The sequence below is a fragment of the Pseudophryne corroboree genome, chromosome 2, assembly GCF_028390025.1.
Source record: "Pseudophryne corroboree isolate aPseCor3 chromosome 2, aPseCor3.hap2, whole genome shotgun sequence".
NCBI classification, from domain to species: Eukaryota; Metazoa; Chordata; class Amphibia; order Anura; family Myobatrachidae; genus Pseudophryne; species Pseudophryne corroboree.
Window position 1 is genome coordinate 523,885,423 of NC_086445.1, and position 25,870 is coordinate 523,911,292.

The 25,870-nt window shown below is 41.4% G+C and overlaps 1 protein-coding gene across 1 annotated transcript; it reads right to left on the reverse strand.

Moving 5' to 3' along the window:
- Positions 1–2,961: 2,961 nt before the first annotated feature.
- LOC135033681 (gap junction beta-5 protein-like) lies at positions 2,962–17,047 on the reverse strand. The gene is made up of 2 exons (XM_063954202.1): positions 16,968–17,047; positions 2,962–6,564 (listed from the first exon to the last, which is right to left on the reverse strand). The coding sequence occupies exon 2, from the start codon at positions 6,550–6,552 to the stop codon at positions 5,872–5,874; it is 681 nt and encodes a 226-aa protein (XP_063810272.1). The 5' UTR covers positions 6,553–6,564; positions 16,968–17,047; the 3' UTR covers positions 2,962–5,871.
- Positions 17,048–25,870: the final 8,823 nt, after the last annotated feature.

The window sequence follows — 25,870 nt, forward strand, 5'->3', positions numbered from 1 at the left end:
GAGCGATTTCATCAGTTTGTGTATGGTCAAACATTTACAGTGGAAACTGACCACAAGCCATTGGTAGCTATCATGACTAAATCATTACATGACTGCCCCGTGAGAATTCAACGAATGCTTATCAGACTACAGAAATATGATGTACACTTGCTGTACTGTCCCGGCAATTACATGTACATTGCTGATACACGTTCTCGTGCTGTGGACAAAAGTGAAGGTTCCAAAAGTCTGATGGATGAAGAGACAGAAGCCTATGTTAATTTGATCGTAGCTTCTCTACCAGTGTCTCTTGCAAGACAAGAACAGATTAGGAAAGAAACTGAGACAGATGACACAATGAAATTGTTGAAAGATATCATTCTGAAAGGTTGGCCAGCAGAAAAACATGTGTGCCCGCTGTCTATCCATGATTATTGGATGTACCGCAGTGACCTTACAGTTGTCGATGGTATTATTTTCAAAGGCAATAGGTTAGTAATACCTGCACGACTAAGAAAAACTATGCTGTGCAAGATACATGAAGGCCACTTAGGAGAAGAAAAATGTAAGCGGAGAGCGCGTGAAGTTATGTATTGGCCAAGAATGAACCAAGACATAGCACAGACTACAGCTACATGTGAATTATGTCTTACGTATAGATCAAAACAACAAGTCGAGCCACTGAGTCCTCACGCAGTGCCAGAGAGACCGTACCAGAAAGTTGGCGCAAATTTGTTTGATTGTAATGGGAAAACGTACATTGTTGTGACTGATTATTACTCTAACTACCCTGAGGTGAAGACACTACAAACAACTACTAGTAAAGCCGTAATCAATTGCATGAGGTCAATCTTTGCAAGGCATGGTGTTCCTATGGAAGTGTTCACTGACAATGGTCCTCAGTTTTCCAGTGCTGAATTTAGACAATTTGCTGATGAGTGGGAATTTGTCCATACTACGTCAAGTCCCCACTATCCACGCTCAAATGGGTTGGTGGAAAGTTCAGTAAAAACTGTAAAGAGTCTCATGAAAAAAGCTCAAGAAGGTAAAGAAGATTTCTACAAAAGTCTTTTAATCTACTGCAGTACACCTAGACAGAATGGACTTTCTCCTGCACAAATGCTGATGGGAAGGAGGATTAGAGCAAATCTCCTGATACATGATGAACTGCTTAATACACATAACTCAGCATTTGTCAGACTGAGTAAGGAACATCAACAGGCGAAACAGAAACTGTTCCATGACAGGCGAACAAAAAGCTTACCTGATCTAAAATCGGGTGACCAAGTCCGTCTCAGAGATCACGAGAAAGGTATTTGGATGCAGAAAGGTATTGTGCAAGCACAAGTAGCACCAAGGTCTTATACTATACGTACAGAGCGTGGAACGGAAGTAAGAAGAAATCGGGTGGATTTAAGATCTCAACCTAACCATAATGAAGACAACATGACTGAAGAATACCCTTCATCTGACATGTATGATGATCCTCATAATGGTGAACAAACCACGATTCTAGAAAGGTCCAACATGGTAGATGAAACACAGACTGTGTATGAAAGACCCAAAAGGGAAATACGCAGACCTGAGAGACTCATTGAAACGTGTTAGATGATGTTCTTAATATGACGTTGTTAATTGTTGCATTGAAGCGTACAGGGCTTATCTTTAAAGAAAAGAGGATGTGATGTTAGTGTATTAGAATGCTTAATATTTGTAGACACTCCCTTACTAATATGTGTAAGCCTGAATCTTCAGTGATGGTCCCTGGGGCCAGGGGGATGCTGGGAAGTGGGTGGTCCAGTGTGCAGTGTGTCTGGAGTTGGTGATGAAATAAAACAGCACAGCAGTGAACTCTGTATCCTTATGACTGGATTTACAAACATATGAACAAAACACCCATCTTAAATAAAAGTCCGATCTTAGTAAATCTACCCCATTTTGTCTGGTTTCACATGATTTTATAAGTCAGTCAGCTGTATAATTTCTTTGTCTGTTATAGCTCTAACTTGCTTGAACTTTCTTTTTATCTGTTTAGGTGTCACTGTTGGATTTATGACTCTGCTCATTTTTGACCATTCTTAGCTGTTGCCTGCCGTGACCACAGTTTGTGACAATTCTTGTCTGTCACCTGCCCTTATCTGAGCCTGTTTATTGATTATGCTTGTTAGACACTATCCTGACCATAGTGTGTGTGACCCATGCTATAAACATTCCACTATTTTGTATTACATCTGACAATTCTCCTTTTATGTTTACCAGTCTTCAGTATATCTTTTATAGGCACCGTCTTAGTAATATTATATTGCACAAAACTCAGGGGGTTTAAGAGCTTGTGAGCATATATAATTCTATGGGAAACATTAAAAACCAAATCCGCACTTCTATAGGTGTATTAAATAACAGATGACAAGCATTTGAGAAAACAATCCATGAGCAGGCCTACATGCCTTACTTAAAGATGGGAACTTCTTTAGCCACCAGATGTCCTGGCAGACAGGTCTACAAGATTTGGCAGATGGTCTGGACAGCTTTCCAGGTTTCAGTTGCCCAGAACGTGGTGAAGGATGAAGTCAGCATCCCAACAGTCAGGATACTGATGGTCACAATACCGACAGCGGCATCAAAACTGTGAGGCTGCGGGAGTGGGAGGTTAGGGTTAGAGTTAAAAAAACTACATAGTAGTAAATAAGAGATCTCAGTTACAATGCCACTATTTCTTCACTTCAAATCATTTGCTTGCCTCAAACAAGGTGCGACCACGAATAATGTTGTAGTAAATGTGGCTGTGTGCTAATTTAGGGATATTAAATGTTACGAGATACTGTATGAGATACTGTATGATTACATGCTTCTAGTCATTTATCGGTATTACTGAATAAAGACAAAAGGAAGTTCTTTGGATTCGTTTTAAGCTTATTATTATTATTATTATTATTATTATTATTTTTTTTACAAACATGTTGACAAAAAGAGGTTTGGTTTTGAAATACTTCCTGATATTTATACTTCCTTGTAAAACTACCTGTTTTACAAGGAAGTATACATATCACGTTTTTTTAACACTCCACAATGACCACTATGAAAATGTTGTCATTAGTGGTGTGTATGAGCTAAAATATCTAAGGGTTACAAGCGAACTTTTCGTATGTACAGTATTAAAAATATTGTTTATTTTTTTTTCCATTTCTAAAAATAACAGCACGAATGAGCAAAGTGTTTCGACAACATTCAAATATAGATTGCAGTGATTTGGAGCAGCACATCAACTTGCAAATATTGTGTATAAAAAATAGAAAAATAAAAATAACTAAATATTCACTATAATACAGTATAAGTATAAAAACAGCATAATAAGTTACCATCTGTTTTGTCCGGTATTTCTCCTCTTCCACATCTCATATTTCCTGAGCCATTATGAATACATTACATCAGGGTTTCTTAATTTGTGCTTTACCATGTAAATAATAATATTCCCCTTAGTCTGGAAATGGTTTGGTGAATATTAGTTTGTAATGCACAATTATCAGGCTGAAGGACAATAGGGTCGCTGTAAGAGTTAGTTTTACAATTGTGAGTGTGGTTGCTCCAGAGTTGAGAGTACTCAACTATAGTTTGAATTAGAGTCATACGGAACTCTCTGCTTGTGGGTGAAGGGGCATAACTGGTAATGATGGGGAGTTCACACATAGGCCCTCATTCCGAGTTGTTCGCTCGGTAATTTTCTTCGCATCGCAGCGATTTTCCGCTAATTGCGCATGCGCAATGTTCACACTGCGACTGCGCCAAGTAAATTTGCTAAGAAGCTTGGTAATTTACTCACGGCATTACGAGGTTTTTTCTTCGTTCTGGTGATCGGAGTGTGATTGACAGGAAGTGGGTGTTTGTGGGCGGAAACTGGCCGTTTTATGGGTGTGTGTGAAAAAACGCTGCAGTTTCTGGGAAAAACGTGGGAGTGGCTGGAGAAACGGGGGAGTATCTGGGCGAGCGCTGGGTGTGTTTGTGACGTCAAACCAGGAACGAAACTGACTGAACTGATCGCAGTGGCAGAGTAAGTGTCGAGCTACTCAGAAACTGCTAAGAAATTTCTATTCGCAATTTTGAGAATCTTTCGTTCGCAATTTTGCTAAGCTAAGATTCACTCCCAGTAGGCGGCGGCTTAGCGTGTGCAATGCTGCTAAAAGCAGCTTGCGAGCGAACAACTCGGAATGAGGGCCCTAGTGTAAGAAGAGTTGGAGAGAAAAGTGGGGAGAGATACCAAACACAGCCTGTAAAATGCCAGAAGCTGATTGGTTGGTACTCTACAGTATCTCTCTCCAAGCTTTGATACACAATATTTCCCCCATACTGCAGTCGTAGTGTAGCAAGTGCGTGTTAAAGGAGTAGACCTGGGCACATGATTAATTAAGCCTATTTTCAGACAGATCATTGCACCAGAGATAGGGTTAGTGCAGGTTACACTGATAATGATAATGACTATGAACCCAATCATATGGATAGGGGCAGTTTGGTTGCAAAAGTGCGTAATACTCTCCATATGGTGGAATATCTGCATATAGATCTGGGGACACAATGTGGGAACAATTACTGCTCATTTGCGTTCAACACCGCATTAGCCTCACTACCTTTTATTCATGTACCCCTAGAGATGCACAAGCTTATACTGTAATCTATAGGTTCTCGTGATCATGTTAGTCGTTTGTGCACAGACATAACAAGCTAATGCTATGTGAATGAACTATGTTGGTCCATGATATTATTATAGATTATTCACTAAACAAGCTATTTTACAATGTAATATATGTTTATCAAAAGGGAGTTATATCTCAGAAATCATTGTTGCATAGTAATTAATCACAATCTTCATTCATGTGCTCTCATACAGGTATATGCATTAACTATAAGTTCCCTGTATTTGTCTTTAACTATAAGTTCCCTGTCTTTGTCGTTAACTATAAGTTCCCTGTCTTTGTCATCTTGTACTGTATGCGCTAATGTAACATTAGCAGGGGCATAAGCAGGGGCATTAGTTCATCCCAGTCGCCCGGAGGCAAGCAGAAGGCTAGTGCCCTCCTCCCAACACCCCTAAAAAATGCACACGACTAACAGAATTATATAGATAGCTCTCTCTGCCGGTCTCCAGGGACCAGAGCCCGCAGTGAATTGGCAGGGCTCCAGCTACGATGTGAGGCAATGGCCAGCGAGGGGTTAGACTCACAAGATTCAGCCGTCTGTAGCATGTGAATCAGCGTTCACCTGTGGGTCCCATCTCACAGTCCAGCAGCAATGGCGGGTGCACCGTTGCTTGCTGCAGTGCAGGCTGAGTGGTACCAGATGGGAGCTATTCTGTCCCATATTGCAGGTGTTAGCAGGGCTCCTGAGACAGAGCTGATTAACTCTGCAGCAGCAGCGGGTTTGCTGCAGAGCTCCATTGGAAGAGCAGAGGTCACACATGGATCCTGCTGTGAGCCACACAGGTGCTGCTGTACATGCAGGTGCCCCTCCAGGGCTTGGAGCCCAGAGGCAGGTGTCTCCATTGCCTCTGGGAGTTACGCCCCTGAGTACAAGACTGTTATAAACATTGATTCCAATGGTTATGAATGATTTAATGAACAATTTCTAAAGTGTCCTAAAAATATAATACTGTATAGAATAGAATATTCCTTTAAGTAATAAGTACTTATATAGCTCTTATGCAAATAATTTATAAGTTATGTCCATGAAATGTCATTTTACGTGTAGTAAACACACACTGTCACTGTGCAGCATGGAAACAAAATTGTTCTCTCTCTTTTTGTCCCAGCATCAACATTTGAAGTCATATTATATACATAAAAAAATGGCTCTTCACAATTTTGTGTGTTTTTTCTTGCTGGGTACAATATCATAGCACTGCTACAGTACAGTCATATTGCTTCTGCTTTGTATTGTCTCTTTACACTTCTTCCCAACAAGATATGCAGCCTCCACAAGGTTTAAAAGGACACATACAACAGAAGTAATGATCATGAAGAGAGTGAAGATATTTTTTTCAGATGGCCTGGATATGAAGCAGTCCACAATGTTGGGACATGGAGGAAGAGTACATTTCACCAATCGAGGAAGAAAGAAATTTTCATAAAGACGATGAAAGACATAAATGAAAACAGAGTCCACAGCAGCTTTGATGAAAAGACTAATGAGATAGGTCCACCATAGTCCTCCTCTCTTTTTTCCTATATTTTGATAAAGATTACCACAGTTCTCCCCTAACTTCTCCATGTGCTTCCTCTCTCGATTCTCTCGGTATGCCACATGCATTACAACAAGAAGAGAAGGACAGGTAACCAAGATGAGCTGCAAAGCCCAAAGCCGGATGTGGGAAACAGGAAAGTACTGGTCATAACAGACATTGGTACATCCAGGTTGTCGAGTGTTGCAGTCAAAGTCTTTTTGATCATCTCCCCAGACCCTAGTTGCTGACACTGCATATACAAGGATGCGGAAGATAAAGACAACAGAGAGCCAGATACGACCAAATTCAGTGGAGAATTTATTGACGCCTGTCAATAGAGCTTCATACACTCCCCAGTTCATGGCTGCACTTGACTGAAAGAAAAACACAGTATTAACATATTTAAGCTGAAAGATCAATGCACTGTATATTCTTTCTGAAGGGATTGAGAATGCTAGCTTCTTATATTATACTATATGCAAAAGTTATTCAAAAACTCCACACAGTTTTGACATAGTAATAACTAGATTGTCATTAAACATAACAAGGGTTATGTTTGTCATCTATCAATAAATTTCTCAGAAGCAGTAATGATTATATGATAATATACTAATGTATTTCCAAACACTTCATGCTCTGGGGTTCGATATTTCTTTATGGTAAGTGCAGATAAAACTTATTAGTTATTGATAATGTCAAATATTACCTTAAAACATAAAGCTATACACTATTACCGTGGAGCCGCTATGGCCGCTAGACTTATTACACACACTACGGACTAAGTACGCTATTTGCGTACTGAGTACCGTATGGATATGCACTTAGCGTATCAGACGCTGTGCCGTGGGCGCGACGCACGAGCGGCACGTACGCACACGGATTCACGCTCCATACTAAGCACGCTGTTAGCGTACCGAGTACCGTATTGATACGCTATTAACGTATCAGACGCCGTGCCGTGGGTACAACGTACTCGTGGTGCGGACGCACACAGAGTGATATACAGTAAACCTTTAGTAATGAAACAGTGTAAGGATGTGCTTATACTTTAAACCTTAGCAGCCTAGTACTGCAACAATGTAATACCTTAAAACCTTAACAATGCTTATACACCTTATAGCGATTGAGACGCTAAGAAAGCCCTTTGCAGGAAAGTGAAAACACAACACTGGTTTGGTGTAAACCACTGGGCTCTAACACCGCAGCGGATTATTCAGTGAAAAGAGGTAAACAGATACAAGTTATACACTACAGGCTAACAAGGAAATCTAAACAGAATAATAGAGAATAATGGCTACAGAGAATATACATACGTGGGGAATCGTTCGCAATCGCGTCCTGGACCAGTCCTCAGCTATCAGGGAGAAAGCCTTCAGAGTCTGTCTCCTGGCCAGGCAACAGTGGTCTTTTTATACACAACATGCATACACAATACAATGGTCACTGTAATCTCATTGTTCATTGGACACAGGGATGTGTCTCTACATTACAGCAAAGGTCATAGGTGGATTTGAACAGGTAGGCGATGTCCTTTCCCAACTGCTCTGGTGGGAGGTATCCTCAGGATTCCCGTCGCATGTGTAATTTACAGCAAATACAGTTAATGTTCATAATCTACTTTTGCACATAACTATATGCAGGAGCAAGCGATCTTTTCCTAACTAACACCGAAATGTTACCCTAAAAATACCCTACAGCTGGATACCAGACATCACCTATCAACCTTTGTCTGACCCTTCCTATCATGCAAAGACAAATCTCTCTGTCCAGGAACTGTTTAAACTAACATTACTCGCTGACATGATCTAAGGGAACTATATCTACAAAATGCACTATTTGGGTTAAATATGCTACGTTCGAGTCGCATGCTACACGCTCACAAACTCCGCCGTAAATACACATATCATGCGCACGATCGCCGGAGCGATCTTACGCAACTTGCGGATATGTGCACGTACGGCGGACTGAGTGCACGAGCAGCGTGCATGTGCATGAGGGGTTAGTACAATGGATATGTATAACAATATTTTTCGACTTTGACATTATCTTCTTATAGGAGCTCAGCAGTGGAACAAATTTAACTCAATTCAGGTTGGTGAGACATTAACATAAAACTGTCTATCTGGTTTGTAAGTTTTAACAGTATGTGTAAGACTTTATTCCAGATTTCACATATACAGTATAAACAGGCAGCCAACTGAAGTGAGATTCCCTTAACATCCTTTATTTTCATTTTACGCTTTTTTCTCTCAAAATGTTGTATTGTTTATGAGTATATAATTATAAAACATTTTTTTTCACATTGATACTGTGAGTGCCATACTTGACTACTTTTCTGGAATGTGTGGGGACCTCTTGAATCTTGATTGGCACTTCCAGACTCTGGGATAAGCAGTCAAATCTCATGTTGCATTGCATCATCCCAGACCCCCCCTCCCACACACACACACACACACACACACACACACACACACACACACACACACACACACACTCACTCACTCACTCACTCACTCACTCACTCACATACTGTATACACACTTTACTAAGCCAAGTCAGAAATTGCAGCTTTGCATAGTGTGTGTCACAACTGAGGGCTGGTGTCGTTAGCTAGAGGCTTCATTTGTAGGGGCTAACGGGTACGTGAATTTAGGAGGCAAGAGGGGACTCCTAGACATGTGTTGAGTTTGTAGTACCAAGTGCCCGAAGGCATGACCACGACAACAGGAAGTGCTTTTGAGGGTTTTTATTAAATCATAAGAATGTGCAACCAAACAATAACAGTCACAAGTGAGTCTCTGAATCACAACTGGTATTAACCAGTAATCCGGAGTATAAGTGGGAGTGCTTAGTAACACTTGGAAATACAGGTGGAATATAGAGTGAGGCTGGGGATCGTAGATAAAGCGTGAGCGATGCTAGGTATCGCGGGTAAGACTTGAGTGATGCTAGGGATCGCAGGTAAAGTTTGAGTGATGCTAGGGATTGCAGGTAAAGCTTGAGTGATGCTAGGGATCGCAGGTAAATACTAGAGATGAGCGGGTTCGGTTTCTCTGAATCCGAACCCGCCAGAACTTCATGTTTTTTTTCACGGGTCCGAGCGACTCGGATCTTCCCGCCTTGCTCGGTTAACCCGAGCGCGCCCGAACGTCATCATGACGCTGTCGGATTCTCGCGAGGCTCGGATTCTATCGCGAGACTCGGATTCTATATAAGGAGCCGCGCGTCGCCGCCATTTTCACACGTGCATTGAGATTGATAGGGAGAGGACGTGGCTGGCGTCCTCTCCGTTTAGAATTAGAATAGATTAGAGAGACACTTGATTTACTAATTTTGGGGAGCATTAGGAGTACTCAGTAGTGTACAGTGCAGAGTTTTGCTGATAGTGACCAGTGACCACCACTTTTATTTATAATCCGTTCTCTGCCTGAAAAAAGCGATACACAGCACACAGTGACTCAGTCACATACCATATCTGTGTGCACTGCTCAGGCTCAGGCCAGTGTGCTGCATCATCTATATATATTATATATCTGTCTGACTGCTCAGCTCACACAGCTTATAATTGTGGGGGAGACTGGGGAGCACTACTGCAGTGCCAGTTATAGGTTATAGCAGGAGCCAGGAGTACATAATATTATATTAAAATTAAACAGTGCACACTTTTGCTGCAGGAGTGCCACTGCCAGTGTGACTAGTGACCCGTGACCTGACCACCAGTATATAATATTAGTAGTATACTATCTCTTTATCAACCAGTCTATATTAGCAGCAGACACAGTACAGTGCGGTAGTTCACGGCTGTGGCTACCTCTGTGTCGGCACTCGGCAGCCCGTCCATAATTGTATATACCAGTGACCTAACCGTGGTTTTTTTTTCTTTCTTTATACATACATACTAGTTACGAGTATACTATCTCTTTATCAACCAGTCTATATATTAGCAGCAGACACAGTACAGTGCGGTAGTTCACGGCTGTGGCTACCTCTGTGTCGGCACTCGGCAGCCCGTCCATAATTGTATATACCACCTAACCATGGTTTTTTTTTCTTTCTTTATACATACATACTAGTTACGAGTATACTATCTCTTTATCAACCAGTCTATATATTAGCAGCAGACACAGTACAGTGCGGTAGTTCACGGCTGTGGCTACCTCTGTGTCGGCACTCGGCAGCCCGTCCATAATTGTATATACCACCTAACCGTGGTTTTTTTTTCTTTCTTTATACATACATACTAGTTACGAGTATACTATCTCTTTATCAACCAGTCTATATATTAGCAGCAGACACAGTACAGTGCGGTAGTTCACAGCTGTGGCTACCTCTGTGTCGGCACTCGGCAGCCCGTCCATAATTGTATATACCACCGAACCGTGGTTTTTTTTTCTTTCTTTATACATACATACTAGTTACGAGTATACTATCTCTTTATCAACCAGTCTATATATTAGCAGCAGACACAGTACAGTGCGGTAGTTCACGGCTGTGGCTACCTCTGTGTCGGCACTCGGCAGCCCGTCCATAATTGTATATACCACCTAACCGTGGTTTTTTTTTCTTTCTTTATACATACATACTAGTTACGAGTATACTATCTCTTTATCAACCAGTCTATATATTAGCAGCAGACACAGTACAGTGCGGTAGTTCACGGCTGTGGCTACCTCTGTGTCGGCACTCGGCAGCCCGTCCATAATTGTATATACCACCTAACCGTGGTTTTTTTTTCTTTCTTTATACATACATACTAGTTACGAGTATACTATCTCTTTATCAACCAGTCTATATATTAGCAGCAGACACAGTACAGTGCGGTAGTTCACGGCTGTGGCTACCTCTGTGTCGGCACTCGGCAGCCCGTCCATAATTGTATATACCACCTAACCGTGGTTTTTTTTCTTTCTTTATACATACATACTAGTTACGAGTATACTATCTCTTTATCAACCAGTCTATATATTAGCAGCAGACACAGTACAGTGCGGTAGTTCACGGCTGTGGCTACCTCTGTGTCGGCACTCGGCAGCCCGTCCATAATTGTATATACCACCTAACCGTGGTTTTTTTTTCTTTCTTTATACATACATACTAGTTACGAGTATACTATCTCTTTATCAACCAGTCTATATATTAGCAGCAGACACAGTACAGTGCGGTAGTTCACGGCTGTGGCTACCTCTGTGTCGGCACTCGGCAGCCCGTCCATAATTGTATATACCACCTAACCGTGGTTTTTTTTTCTTTCTTTATACATACATACTAGTTACGAGTATACTATCTCTTTATCAACCAGTCTATATATTAGCAGCAGACACAGTACAGTGCGGTAGTTCACGGCTGTGGCTACCTCTGTGTCGGCACTCGGCAGCCCGTCCATAATTGTATACTAGTATCCAATCCATCCATCTCCATTGTTTACCTGAGGTGCCTTTTAGTTGTGCCTATTAAAATATGGAGAATATGGAGAATTGTCAGCAATCGGCGTACGAGGTTACATCCAGAAAATGTGGAGAAGATGATGTTCATTAAAATGAATTATAATCAATTCCTCCGCGGAGACATTGACCAGCAGCAATTGCCTCCACAAAGTACACAGGGAGCTGAGATGGTGGATTCCAGTGGGGACGAATTGATAATCTGTGAGGAGGGGGATGTACACGGTGATATATCGGAGGGTGAAGATGAGGTGGACATCTTGCCTCTGTAGAGCCAGTTTGTGCAAGGAGAGATTAATTGCTTCTTTTTTGGGGGGGGTCCAAACCAACCCGTCATATCAGTCACAGTCGTGTGGCAGACCCTGTCACTGAAATGATGGGTTGGTTAAAGTGTGCATGTCCTGTTTTGTTTATACAACATAAGGGTGGGTGGGAGGGCCCAAGGACAATTCCATCTTGCACCTCTTTTTTCTTTTCTTTTTCTTTGCATCATGTGCTGATTGGGGAGGGTTTTTTGGAAGGGACATCCTGCGTGACACTGCAGTGCCACTCCTAGATGGGCCCGGTGTTTGTGTCGGCCACTAGGGTCGCTAATCTTACTCACACAGTCAGCTACCTCATTGCGCCTCTTTTTTTCTTTGCGTCATGTGCTGTTTGGGGAGGGTTTTTTGGAAGGGACATCCTGCGTGACACTGCAGTGCCACTCCTAGATGGGCCCGGTGTTTGTGTCGGCCACTAGGGTCGCTAATCTTACTCACACAGTCAGCTACCTCATTGCGCCTCTTTTTTTCTTTGCGTCATGTGCTGTTTGGGGAGGGTTTTTTGGAAGGGACATCCTGCGTGACACTGCAGTGCCACTCCAAGATGTGCCCGGTGTTTGTGTCGGCCACTAGGGTCGCTAATCTTACTCACACAGCTACCTCATTGCGCCTCTTTTTTTCTTTGCGTCATGTGCTGTTTGGGGAGGGTTTTTTGGAAGGGCCATCCTGCGTGACACTGCAGTGCCACTCCTAGATGGGCCCGGTGTTTGTGTCGGCCACTAGGGTCGCTAATCTTACTCACACAGCTACCTCATTGCGCCTCTTTTTTTCTTTGCGTCATGTGCTGTTTGGGGAGGGTTTTTTGGAAGGGACATCCTGCGTGACACTGCAGTGCCACTCCTAGATGGGCCCGGTGTTTGTGTCGGCCACTAGGGTCGCTAATCTTACTCACACAGTCAGCTACCTCATTGCGCCTCTTTTTTTCTTTGCGTCATGTGCTGTTTGGGGAGGGTTTTTTGGAAGGGCCATCCTGCGTGACACTGCAGTGCCACTCCTAGATGGGCCCGGTGTTTGTGTCGGCCACTAGGGTCGCTAATCTTACTCACACAGTCAGCTACCTCATTGCGCCTCTTTTTTTCTTTGCGTCATGTGCTGTTTGGGGAGGGTTTTTTGGAAGGGCCATCCTGCGTGACACTGCAGTGCCACTCCTAGATGGGCCCGGTGTTTGTGTCGGCCACTAGGGTCGCTAATCTTACTCACACAGCTACCTCATTGCGCCTCTTTTTTTCTTTGCGTCATGTGCTGTTTGGGGAGGGTTTTTTGGAAGGGACATCCTGCGTGACACTGCAGTGCCACTCCTAGATGGGCCCGGTGTTTGTGTCGGCCACTAGGGTCGCTTATCTTACTCACACAGCGACCTCGGTGCAAATTTTAGGACTAAAAATAATATTGTGAGGTGTGAGGTATTCAGAATAGACTGAAAATGAGTGTAAATTATGGTTTTTGAGGTTAATAATACTTTGGGATCAAAATGACCCCCAAATTCTATGATTTAAGCTGTTTTTTAGTGTTTTTGGAAAAAAACACCCGAATCCAAAACACACCCGAATCCAACAAAAAAAATTCGGTGAGGTTTTGCCAAAACGCGTTCGAACCCAAAACACGGCCGCGGAACCGAACCCAAAACCAAAACACAAAACCCGAAAAATTTCAGGCGCTCATCTCTAGTAAATACTCCACTATTAAAGTGAGTATGGAGACAGAGTTCTACTAGAGAGTGGCTGCTGGAAGCCGGAGTCATACACTCTGCTAGCACTGGGTGCTGGAACTAGAGAGTCAGGTTGCACCACAGAGCCTCAGCACCGGAGAACTGGAGCTGCACTGCAGAGGGTAACCACCAGGGAGTCATGCTATACTGCAGAGAGAGTTCACAGGAGAGTCCTTAATGAAGCTGCATACTGCAACGCTGGAAAGACAATGGAAGCATTGACAACCCTCTGGGTGCAGAGACAGGATATTTATACCTGCTCAATAGCAGGGATTGGCTGGCTTGTAATTAGGTTCAGACTCCAGCAGCACTGTGGATAAGTGATAAGTGTATCATGTGATTAGATCCAAAATGGCTGCGCCCATTGACGGAGATTGAAGGGGAAAAGCATTCAGAGACCATGTGTCAAACGGTAATGGCGGCAGAGGCCGCAACAGCAGAAACTCCACGCTCCCACACGCGCACAGCGGCCACAGGGATGACAGCGGCGGCCGGGGCACACAGAGGACGCACATCCAGCAGGGAACCACAGGAGCGGCAGTGATGGCCGCAGTGGGGCTGAGAGCGCCACACCACCGCAAGTGAGTACACTGAGGAGGCCGCTGAACCAGCGCTGCAGGCCATAAGCAAGATATGTAAACCAAAACATAGCTATAGCCCAGCCCTGGCTCACTGAGCCAACCTCAGGAGACACCTAACAGGCAGGAAACGACGTCCAGTTACCCGGACCGTGACAGTGTGTTTGTGGTGGAAGGGGGTGGGGGAGGTGCATATTTTAGATAATATGATAGAGGCATCCTGCTACCATACAGCTCACCTGGCTGCCTCCTCCTCTTTTAGGGGTCTATTTACTAAGCCTTGGATGGAGATAACGTAGATGGAGATAAACTGCCATGTCACACACTGGATTTGAAAAATGACAGTTAGAAGCTGATTGGCTGGTACTTTATCTCCATCCACTTTATCTTCATTAAAGGCTTAGTAAATAGACCCCATAATTTGAAGACTGTTTTTATTCCTGAATATAAGTGAACTTTGAAATAAAAGTTACAAATACAATGGCTTGCTCTGATTTGTTATATTGTAAATTAACCAAGTTGCTTATTTCTTGCTCTGACCAATTAGAGCGAAGTTACTGTACTTTCTACACAATGACTGACTTAACATATCTTTACTATTGGAGCTCAAATTTAGCTTCATCTTATGATTTTTGTTTTACTAGCCAGGATAGAGGATGTGATATCGATCAAGGTGAACCCGCTCATTTTGATATACAGTAAGCGAGCTACTGTACCAACTGGAAAATGACGAGGGACTTACAGCAAAGAATTATTACAGCAAAGATTTTTTTCAGTTTTTTCTACTGACTATGGGGGATTATTCAATGTTGTTAGCAAACCAAAAAAGTTAGCAATTGGGCAAAACAATGCTGCCCTGCAGGTGGGGCAGGTGTAACATGTGCAGAGAGAGTTAGATTTGGGTGGGGTGTGTTCAAACTGAAATCTAAATTGCAGTGTAAAAATAACGCAGCCACTATTTAACCTGCACAGAAACAGTATAACCCACCCAAATCTAACTCTCTCTGCACATGTTACATCTGCCCCACCTGTAGCGCAATATGGTTTTGCCATTGCTAATTTTTTTTTGTTTGCTAATACCTCTGAATAACCCCTTATGTCACAACATGATCCCCCAAGTACTAGCATGTTCCAGCAATCATAATATTTGGGCATAACACAGCTACTGTAGCTGGTATTTGTAGTTTAGCAGCACAAAACTTTTTTGTTTTTTCTAGGGGCCCATTTCCTCTTGGGAATTTAGCCCATGTGGAGCCAGCTGTGTTTCCTCCTTCCATGGTGTTATCAGCCCATTCTGTCAAACCCTAGTGCTGGTAGCATTGTTTTCGGTGGACCCCGCACTCAGTTGCATTTTTGCCACTAAATGTCTAGGCTTTGACCATTGGTGCTTTGACACTGCAGTCGGAAAGCAAGTTTGTTTTCTTCATCTTTTTACAGTATCTCTCATGTTTATACAAACAATATGTATACATCATGTCAGTGTTGTCTAACATGTTGACATGTCATGATGTTGACTTTTAGACTGTGTAGACATTCACAATACGTTCAGACCATGCCAACCATTTTGTGTTGATATTAAGGATGAAACGATATATAGTACACAAAAATAAATAAGTGTACAGTAAAGCCAAGTACACTCAGGCCGATATATGGCGGCTGTTCAGTTGAACGGCCAATATATCATGGGTGCGTCGGCTGGTGTGTACCAGCAATATGTCTGTGAACTACGCCGTTCACTGATATATCACGTCATGCTGTGTGTATGGGTGGTCTGTACTTACCAATCATCAGATAGGTAGGTGGATCAGCCGGACGGCCGATCCATTGTCTTAGTGTGTACCCCGCATAAGTGTCATTGTGTCATTGTTGATGATGCCAAGTTCAACAAGATATCTCTTAAATCAGTTTTTGCATGTTAAGAAATAATTTGAGTTCTGATTATATGGTAAAGTAAATATCATATGCATTCTTTAAGCAATAATAACCAAGATAATTAAAGTACTGCAACCTGTTCTCAAATGTAACTGTGCACTGTGATGTGAGCAATACAGTATATTAGTATCCTCTAGTATGAATGCTTGTCTATTTTTATTTACTGTTCCACTTACTGTACTTATATGGCATAAACAGATTGCAGCACAAAAGTACATTTTACTGATCATTTCACTGTTTTTTTTTTACATAAAATATGTTGTTTAGCTAAGCTGATTATGTCATTGAGAATACAAATGTCTGTTAATTATAATATAATGAATTATTGACTGTCAATGCTAAAGAACATGAAGTAGGATAAGTGCGAAGAAAGTTATTTAAGATATGGATTATTTTTTTTTCCCCTAAAGAAAAACCATTAAACACTTCATACAGTATTGTCCTAGCTTAAAAACGCATTGTCATTATCTACCCCAAAAATGTAAGCATGGATAATCTGGAGCACAGGTTATTTTGGTACAACTGTACGCTAATGTTTTAAAAGCAGAGTGTAGATAAAAACAAATGTTTCTGTCCATAAAAGTTATGTACAGTAATAAAACATCTTAAATAGACAATATCATCATTTATACTTGGAATATGGTAAATAAAAAAAACAGGCTAATTCTTTAAACATTTTTACCTTTCTTAGTAAGTTCTCTTCTCCTTTCTCACACCAACATGACTAGACAAAATGCGGGACTAAAAAGCTATTACTGAATTATTTAAAGTACAGATATCCAGAAATCAGAAACTTACCCTCCAACGCAAAGTTTCAAGTCGCAGCTAAAACTTTCTGACAAACTTCATAGTCTCTAGCTGTCAGCCATTTCTTCTCTCTCTCTTTTTAAAACTAACTCAAATAGCATACCTGGGTGTGTCATATAGCTTAAGGTGGAGCAGAAATTTAGGAATCCTAATTTATTTCTTACAACTATCTTCTTGCATGTCAATCTATTTAGTCAACATATAAAACCATCTACAGAAATGGAACTGTATAAAGAACACACACAAAAGCTTAGAAAACACACGTTTATTTATGTTCAACCTTTTCTTGTGTAATCATCATCATCATCATCATCATTTAATTACATACTTTTTGTGAACATATTAAACCTCTAGACATGGATGGACCCCACCAACTGTTTACAATGTCATCTGTGTTTAATCCTCAAAAAGCCCTTGATGATGGTATTTAAGCAAAGTGGAATTATATTTTTTAAACATACCACATCCCAGAATCCCTTATTTATGCTGTTTCCCCAAATTACATAAAAACAAGGATAACACACCAGGAAGGTCAATCATTTCAGGTATCAATTCCCCTCACATCCTAACTTTTGAGATGTCGACATCTATTTGGAAGACTTAGCAAAAGTCATTAAAATTCTAAAAAGTACACATTTAAAGAGGAATATTTATTCTGTACATTGATTGTGGATACCCTTTATACATCTATTAGACACTAATAATGACCAGAACTTATCTTGCGCATGGATGGAATCTTGAAACAGTGTAAGTGGATTTCTTATTTGATAGCATACAGTCGGTTTTTATCCTTTAACACAATTATGTTAAAATGAAAGATCAGTTGTTCTTGTTGACACAAGAAAAGAGAATGGGAACAACATTCATACCCAGCTATACTAATCTTTTTATTGGATATGGGGAAATGAACACCATCAAGCAGGGTGGTTTTCAGTCTGTCGGCGGCCGGAATCTCAACGACCAGCATACCGGTATCGGAATCCCGACTGCCGGCATACCGACACCTTTTCTCCCTCTTGGGAGTCCACGACCCTCCCTGGAGGGAGAATAGCGGGCGCCACCATGCCCGCAAGGGGCTCATTTGTGCTCACCCAGCTGTCGGTATGCCGGCGGTCGGGATTCCAGCACCGGTATGCTGGCCGCCGGGAGCCCGACTGCCGGCATAACATACTACACTCCATCAAGCAGAATATTCCTTTTCACTAGTATTATCATGTGGAAACAGTACTTAGGTGATATTACAGTATTTCTATTGGTAAAGGAGTTGAAGGAAGTATTTCAGATTTTTACATTTTAAATACTAATGATCTTATCCTCCTCTGTGACTCTACTTACAAAAAAATTAAGTTTCTTTTGCTCAGGTGCGTCTGCTGCTCCCACTAATGCGCCTTCTCTATCTTTGGGCTCTTTCTCTGCTGCCCCTTCTGGGGTCCCCTCTGCTCTATCATGAGCGCCTGGTGGAACATTCACAATTGTTCTTACCCACCATCCTTAGTCCTGCCTGCTCCCTCTTCATACTCCCTTAGGTCTGTCAGGGACACTTCTCTTCCCATTCCCTGTCCCTACAGCCCCTCCCATGCCTCATTCCATGTCCTCTGTGGTTTTGCCTCCAATACTCTTGACCTGTCTGTGGACCCTTCCCATTTACCTCTGCCTTCCTTGGAAGGGCCTCAGTCTTCTTCTGGGACTTCTCCTGCTGTTGCCTGATGTTGCATCATCCTCCAGCTGTTACTGATGCCTCTGCAACTCCTCTGCTTCCAGTTAAGTTGGTGGTAATGGATCCATCTGGTATGGATGCTGCTTCACATGCTAGTGTGCAGCACTTTGATGACAGTAAAATGATGAGTGGGTTGATGTTTCTTCATCCTGTAGTTCCACTGACTCTGCACAACTTCCTGAGTTCTTCCACACTAGGCTTGATGGGAGGAGTTATCTGGACTGGCTAATCATGTACTTGGGCGAAAATGATTTATGTTCCTGGTCCATGGTTAATTTGGTACTTTAGTTCAAGGCAGGTTTTGCAGAGCTACTGCTGGCCTGGTAAGGTGATTTTGTGTTTAGAAATTGATCCCTATCACATGTGACAAACTCTTATATGTCATGGACATCCCAGCTGAATACTATTATCTGTTATAATTTATTTAGTGGTGTTAGTTTCTGATGAGGATAGGTTAACTGGGCAGCACAACAAGGCACTCCTTACAAATGTAAACTTGCTCTGATGGGAACAGGTAACAGCTCAATTCCTTGCTAAATAAGCAAGATCAGGCACAAGTCTTGGCAGTCCCACATATTTCATGTGCATGCCATGAACACTTCTCTAGATGGACTAAATGCAGGAAGCAAAGTGGGTGACACATTGATTATTCAGCACAGGGAGGGGTAACCAGTCAGACAACTGAGAGACAATAACCAGTATAGGATAAAGTAGTTACCAATGTGTTCGGGCAGAATCTTTCCTGAGACAAGATACAGTACTGTAAGGCATGTGAAATAAAAAGTGAGTTACTGTAGTAATACAGCATGATTTTTGTGAGAATAATTATGTGGTTTTTGTGGATACATAATATAGAAGAGCATTTAGGTGCAAATTATTATACCACAATTCCTAACCAGCAATAGTGTTTGCTTTATTGTTATGGTTAAATTCAAATTTTACAGAAAACAAAATTAAAATAAAAAAATAAGTAAATAACAGAAAGCTTGCAGTGCATAATCCACCCTGCCTTGGCTGTCTGTTTCGGGGAATTGCTGGGGTAGTGAAGAAGAGGCCTTTTGGATTTGGCGCCGTCTGCAAGCCAAACACTCCACGCGGACTGGCACAGAAACAGAAGCTTCTGAATAACTGCCAGTCCTTGAGACATGATTGGCTCATGGATGGCACCAAATTTTAAAAGTCTCCACTTCTACTGATTAGCCTCTGGTTCAGCTGGCAGCAGCTGTCTAGATTTTCTGATTCTTTAACTATTGTGTTGGCCCTGGGGGTAAATTTGACAGAGTTCCACTGTTCATGTGTAGATTCATTCCTGGGCACTTTTAGTTGTTCTGGTCTTAAAAATTAATTAACTTGCCCACTAATTATGTGCAGCTGTTTAGTGTTTTTTTTCTCATTCTTTGAGTTTGTTTGCATAGCGTGCTGATTAACTGTAAGTGATGGCTTGTGGAATGCACTTGCATAGCTTGTTGTAGCTTTTATGACAAGTACTGTATTTCTTCATGGGACCCGACCCATTTGCATTGCATAAATTGGCATGTGAACCTGCCTGGTTTTTGTCTTCGCCTATCTAGGATGGGCTGAAGAGGAGAGTAGTTTGTTTGCTGCTGCTGACATTACACCTGTATTTCCCTGGTACAATTTGGTGGTTCCATTTCTGGATGTGGTCTTCTGAAACCTGTCGTTATGCTGCATTGAGCAATATGGTCCTTTCTGTATACTGCAGCACTTTGTGGAGGATTGATTCCATAGGGTGCAATGGCCCCCTGTTGGGGTGTTGTAGCCTTGGCCGGATCTGGTGTTAATCAGATCTGCCCAATGTTGACTGTATTATATTTAGATCAGTATATGATCTGGGGTTTAATTATTGTGCTTTTGGATAGCATTGCCGTCACTTGATATTTAAATAGTTTTCTTTGTCCACAGCATTTACATGCAAGGTATTACTCCTTCTGAGTTTTGAGCCCCCTCATTTCATATTGGCATGTCTGCTTCTGAATATGCCTGAATATGTCTGCTTCTGAATATGCATAACTTTAGGTATTAGGCCTTTGGAAAAATTGGACTGCTTTAGGCATTATGTTCATTTCCCGATGGTTCCTGCGGCAACCTAACATGCTGGCACATGAGGCTGCTATCATCTGTCAACAGTTATTATATGCCTTTAGCGGGGGTTATTGAGAGATTACTTGCCTATTTTTTTTGCAATATGAGGCACTGCAATTCAAAATATACTAAAGGTCCGTGTGTTTTTCCACTTCCACAACACTTCATTTTATTGATTTTGATTTTGGGTTCATATTTATGAAAAGCTGTTCTGTACTTCATTATTTTCTGTACTATATTATGCTATGTATCTGTTAAGCGCCTTGAGTACTATTGGAGAAAGAGTGCTATATAAATAAAATTATTATTATTATTATTATTATTATTATTATTATATTTGTTACTGTTTATGATTGCTTGCTTTCACTGACTTCCCTAGTGTTTTATTTGCATATATTTGTGTGGGCTCTATATCTGTTTGGTTGTTTGTGAATACTTTTGTATCCTGGGCGATTAGACTCCCTAATTGCCTGTGTCACTGCCCAATTCTCCAGTTCCTGCTCAACTGTGCTGGTTGGTTAACTGTAGAGATGTGCAGTTTGATGACTAAGTAAACCCAAACCACCCGAACTTCCAGTTTTCGAGCCCCGGCTCTGTATTTCCTGCCATGCTTGGATCTGAAAACGAGGCAAAATGTCAACCTCCTGGCGTCAGATCTCTCACCTGTTTTGGATTCAATAAAAATGCCTCCCTTGTTGTTAGGGGACCATTTCACACAGAAAGCCAAAGGGTGGCAGTGTGATTAAGCGCTACTCTGAGTGTGATTAAGCGCTACTGTGAGTGTGATTAAGCGCTACTCTGAGTGTGATTAAGGATTACTGTGACTGTGATTAAGGGGTCTGTTTACTAAGCCTTGGATAGAGATAAAGTCGAAGGAGATAAAGCCCCAGCCAATCGGCTCCTAACTACCATGTCACAGGCTGGTTTTGAAAAATGACAGGAGCTGATTGGCTGGTACTTTATCTCCATCCACTTTATCTCCACCCAAGGCTTAGTAAATAGACCTCTTAGCACTGTGGGATACTAGTCTGTGTCACACTCAGTGTCATCAGTGAACCAGGGCTATGGGTTGCAGAACTTTGTCAGTGACTGTCATCATCAACATCATCAGTGAATGGCTGTGGGCTGCAATGTGAGGGCCATGGACTACCGTGTCAGTGTTATCGTCACTAGTGAACTAGGGCTGTGGGCTACTGTGTCAATGTCATCAGTGAAATGCGGTGGGCTGCAGCACTGTGACTTTGTCAGTGTTAGGAAGAATCATCAATGTTAAAAATAGATGAATGTTCAGGACAGATTCAGCCACTGTAAAAAATAATAATGTTCAGTAGGTGCCACTGTTACTTACTGCAGTGTTAAAACATTAAAATGTGTATGTTGGTGTTCAGGCATTGTACTTAATAAATAACATATAGTAAGGTGCCACCATTACGAATAGCTATGTGAGTCGATATGGATCAGTCAGGAGCAGCAACCCAGAACTAGTGGTGTGGCTACTGCCAGTCATGATAGTACTTAAACATCTACTAAAGGTAGTCCAGGGGACACAACATTTAAGAAAGGGCACCTGAAATCAAATATTTCACAAGTTAAAGAAAATAGAGATGTTACATTTAAAACAGACAAATCAGTGACCCCCACCAAGTAAAATAATGAACACTAAAGCAGAAGATCAAACTGTGTGTTCACAAAATCCCTGAGGATGGTCTGGGGTGTCTAAATTAGCTATGTGTGAGTCTGACATTTCTGAAATTGTACTGATAGAAAAGACTCCTTCAACCATGTCTGCACCCTCTGCAAATGTGGGGATGAGCAATACAAGTAAAGATGGTGACATAGTAGAAATTGAGGATGCTAGTGTGTAAGTGCAGCAGGATGAGGGGGTATGTGTATAATAGCTAATGCTAATGAGTATGTTGATGATGAGGATGTTGTTTGTGTAAGTCAGCCACCAATGGCAGCAGTTCTTGCTCATGATACATAGAAAGCCATTGTCATGCCTGGACATAAGACCAAAAAACTCCCCTCTTGGGTGCAGAATTGTTTTTACCGAAATCCTTACATCATTTTTAAAGGCATTTGTAGCATTTGTGAGGGCATAGTTAACCAACTGGGCACCTCCTCTCTGTTACGTAATTTGCAGTGAGTTCATGCAACGTACTTAAAATTATAACGATTTGTAAAATAATATCAACCTGAGCATCCTACGTGCCTGTTCTGACTGTCATATTATTTAAAAATGAATTAATATATTGTGCTTACTAATCTGAAAGGGCAGTGTATATTGTTACCGCTTGGCGAGACCACAGTCTAGAGAGAGTGGAAGTTATAAAGAGATCTATATATTATATAGTAATTATAACATATATAATTTCCGTGGATCGGATTACCTGATTGCTAATCAGCCGCATTAGATTGTGGTCTAAGGATTATTGGTATTTACGTACTCTGTCAGGACACAAGCGATGACACATACGTGCCATATACTGATTGAATGTAACAGCGCTCCTTGGTATTCTCTTTCAGTAATGGAGGCGCGTCGATATGCAGGTCCATATTAATGTGATTACAGAGAACCCGTACAAGGGACGGTCTCTCATTATCCGAAGGACCATCTGATTAAGGGACATATAATTAGATACTGAACTAGGACATATTGATGTGAATACATATGTGCCAGTATTCCTTTTAGACTGTCCACGGATAATATACATATATATATAGAACTACGAATCAACTGGCAGGGAACGGAATCAGACAGTTTCCGTAACTAACATAGACTCACATGGACATAGTGATTTCACGATTGGTCTATAACAGGATACTATAAATAATAGGCGCATTACTGTATGTTCAATAAATAACTACCATTATATTTTGTGTGTTATAGTAATATCTATAGAGAAACTTGTGTGTTGCAGCAATATCTTGTGTGTTACAGTAATTCCTACAGACCAACAATTAACATTCAATAATTCACACTGTCCATGCACTTATGAAACAGTGTATACAAGGAAATTAGTATCGAATTCTCTCGGATAGGGGTGATATCCATTGAGCCAGTATTTGTAAACTCTGGTACTCGTATATAGGTGGTCATTCCGAGTTGTTCGCTCGTTGCCGATTTTCGCTATGCTGCAATTTGTTGCTAAATGCGCATGCGCATGGTACACAGCGCGCATGCGCTTAGTTATTTAACTAAAAACTTAGCAGTTTTGCTGTTGTCTTTGCGGCGCTTTTCAGTTGCACTGCTGATCGGTGAGTGATTGACAGGAAAGGGGCGTTCCTGGGTGGTAACTAAGCGTTTTCCGGGAGTGTGCTAAAAAACGTAGGCGTGTCATTGAAAAACACGGGAGTGTCTGGAGAAATGGGGGAGTGGCTGGCCGAACGCAGGGCGTGTTTGTGACGTCAGACCAGGAACTAACCGGACCGAGCTGATCGCAATCTAGGAGTAGGTCTGGCGCTACTCAGAAACTGCAAGAAAATATTTAGTAGCAATTCTGCTACTCTTTTGTTCGCTATTCTGCTAAGCTAAGATACACTCCCAGAGGGCGGCAGCCTAGCGTTTGCAATGCTGCTAAAAGCAGCTAGCGAGCGAACAACTCGGAATAACCACCGTTGTACAGCTGCCTATGAGCACATAACCACATATTATATATATATATATATATATATATATATATATAGAGCAAAACAGGGAATAATATTGCACCACGAGTAAAAGGGACAACGTAATAGAAATGCTGTATAGGTTATAATATAAAATATATATGACAACACTCCCCAAGATAAGGGGCGTCAGCTGACTCCTTCAAAATAAAAACAGAGATGGTACTTTCTCTGAAATAAAATTACTGGTAAATTGGAATGAAGGATAAAGCGACCAATGGTGTAAAACAATAAGGTACTATGCCCAATTGGTAAAAAATAAATATACTATTTATTAAACAATTATGCACAGTTAAAAAATGGGACAATAAATACAAACACAAATGATCTAAAGTACTTAAAATCGAAATTAAAATGCTATTAAAAGATAATTCCTTTTCTGGGTATGTGGCTGGTATAGGTCTCCCAACGCGTTTCGTCACTTAGACTTCATCATGGGGTTAGAGTGGTATGGGACTGAATGGCCTTTGATAGTGGTATTAATCAGGGATCAGATTGTGACATCACTTCCTGTCTATGAGGTCATAAATTAGTATGGATCTGGAGAGGACTTAAAAAGACATATGAACTCAATCTAAGAATCTGGCACAGGGTGTTTACACTAGCCCAGCTAGGAGTTCCGGAAGTGGGGCGAAAGCCACAAAGGACTATGCATCGCTTACCGGAAGTGGGGCACAATTCCACAATCTGACGCGTGCACAAAGGAAGACCGGAAGTGGGGCGGAAGCCGAAAATAACTATACATCACGTACCGGAAGTGGGGCGGAAGTCCCGCTTTGATCACTGTATTAAGAATTCTAAGGACATTTTCACCTATTTTAAACTCGTTTTTTAGCTGGGCTAGTGTAAACACCCTGTCTTTTCAAGTCCTCTCAAGATCCATACTAATTTATGACCTCATAGACAGGAAGTGATGTCACAATCTGATCCCTGATTAATACCACTATAAAAGGCCATTCAGTCCCATACCACTCTAACCCCATGATAAAGTCTAAGTGACGAAACGCGTTGGAAGACCTAAGCTGACCACATACCCAGATAAGGAATTATCTTTTAATAGCATTTTAATTTCGATTTTAAGTACTTTAGATCATTTGTGTTTGTATTTATTGTCCCATTTTTTAACTGTGCATAATTGTTTAATAAATAGTATATTTATTTTTTACCAATTGGGCATAGTACCTTATTGTTTTACACCATTGGTCGCTTTATTCTTCATTCCAATTTACCATATATATATATATATATATATATATATAAATATATATATATTTATTTTGTAATGACAACTGCAGAAATGCTCATTTGAAGTAGTATATATAGTAGAGCCAGACACCAGATATCAGCAGTGAGAGGTGAATTAACAGCATATCCGACCCTGTATAAACGGGATATTATAGGGATG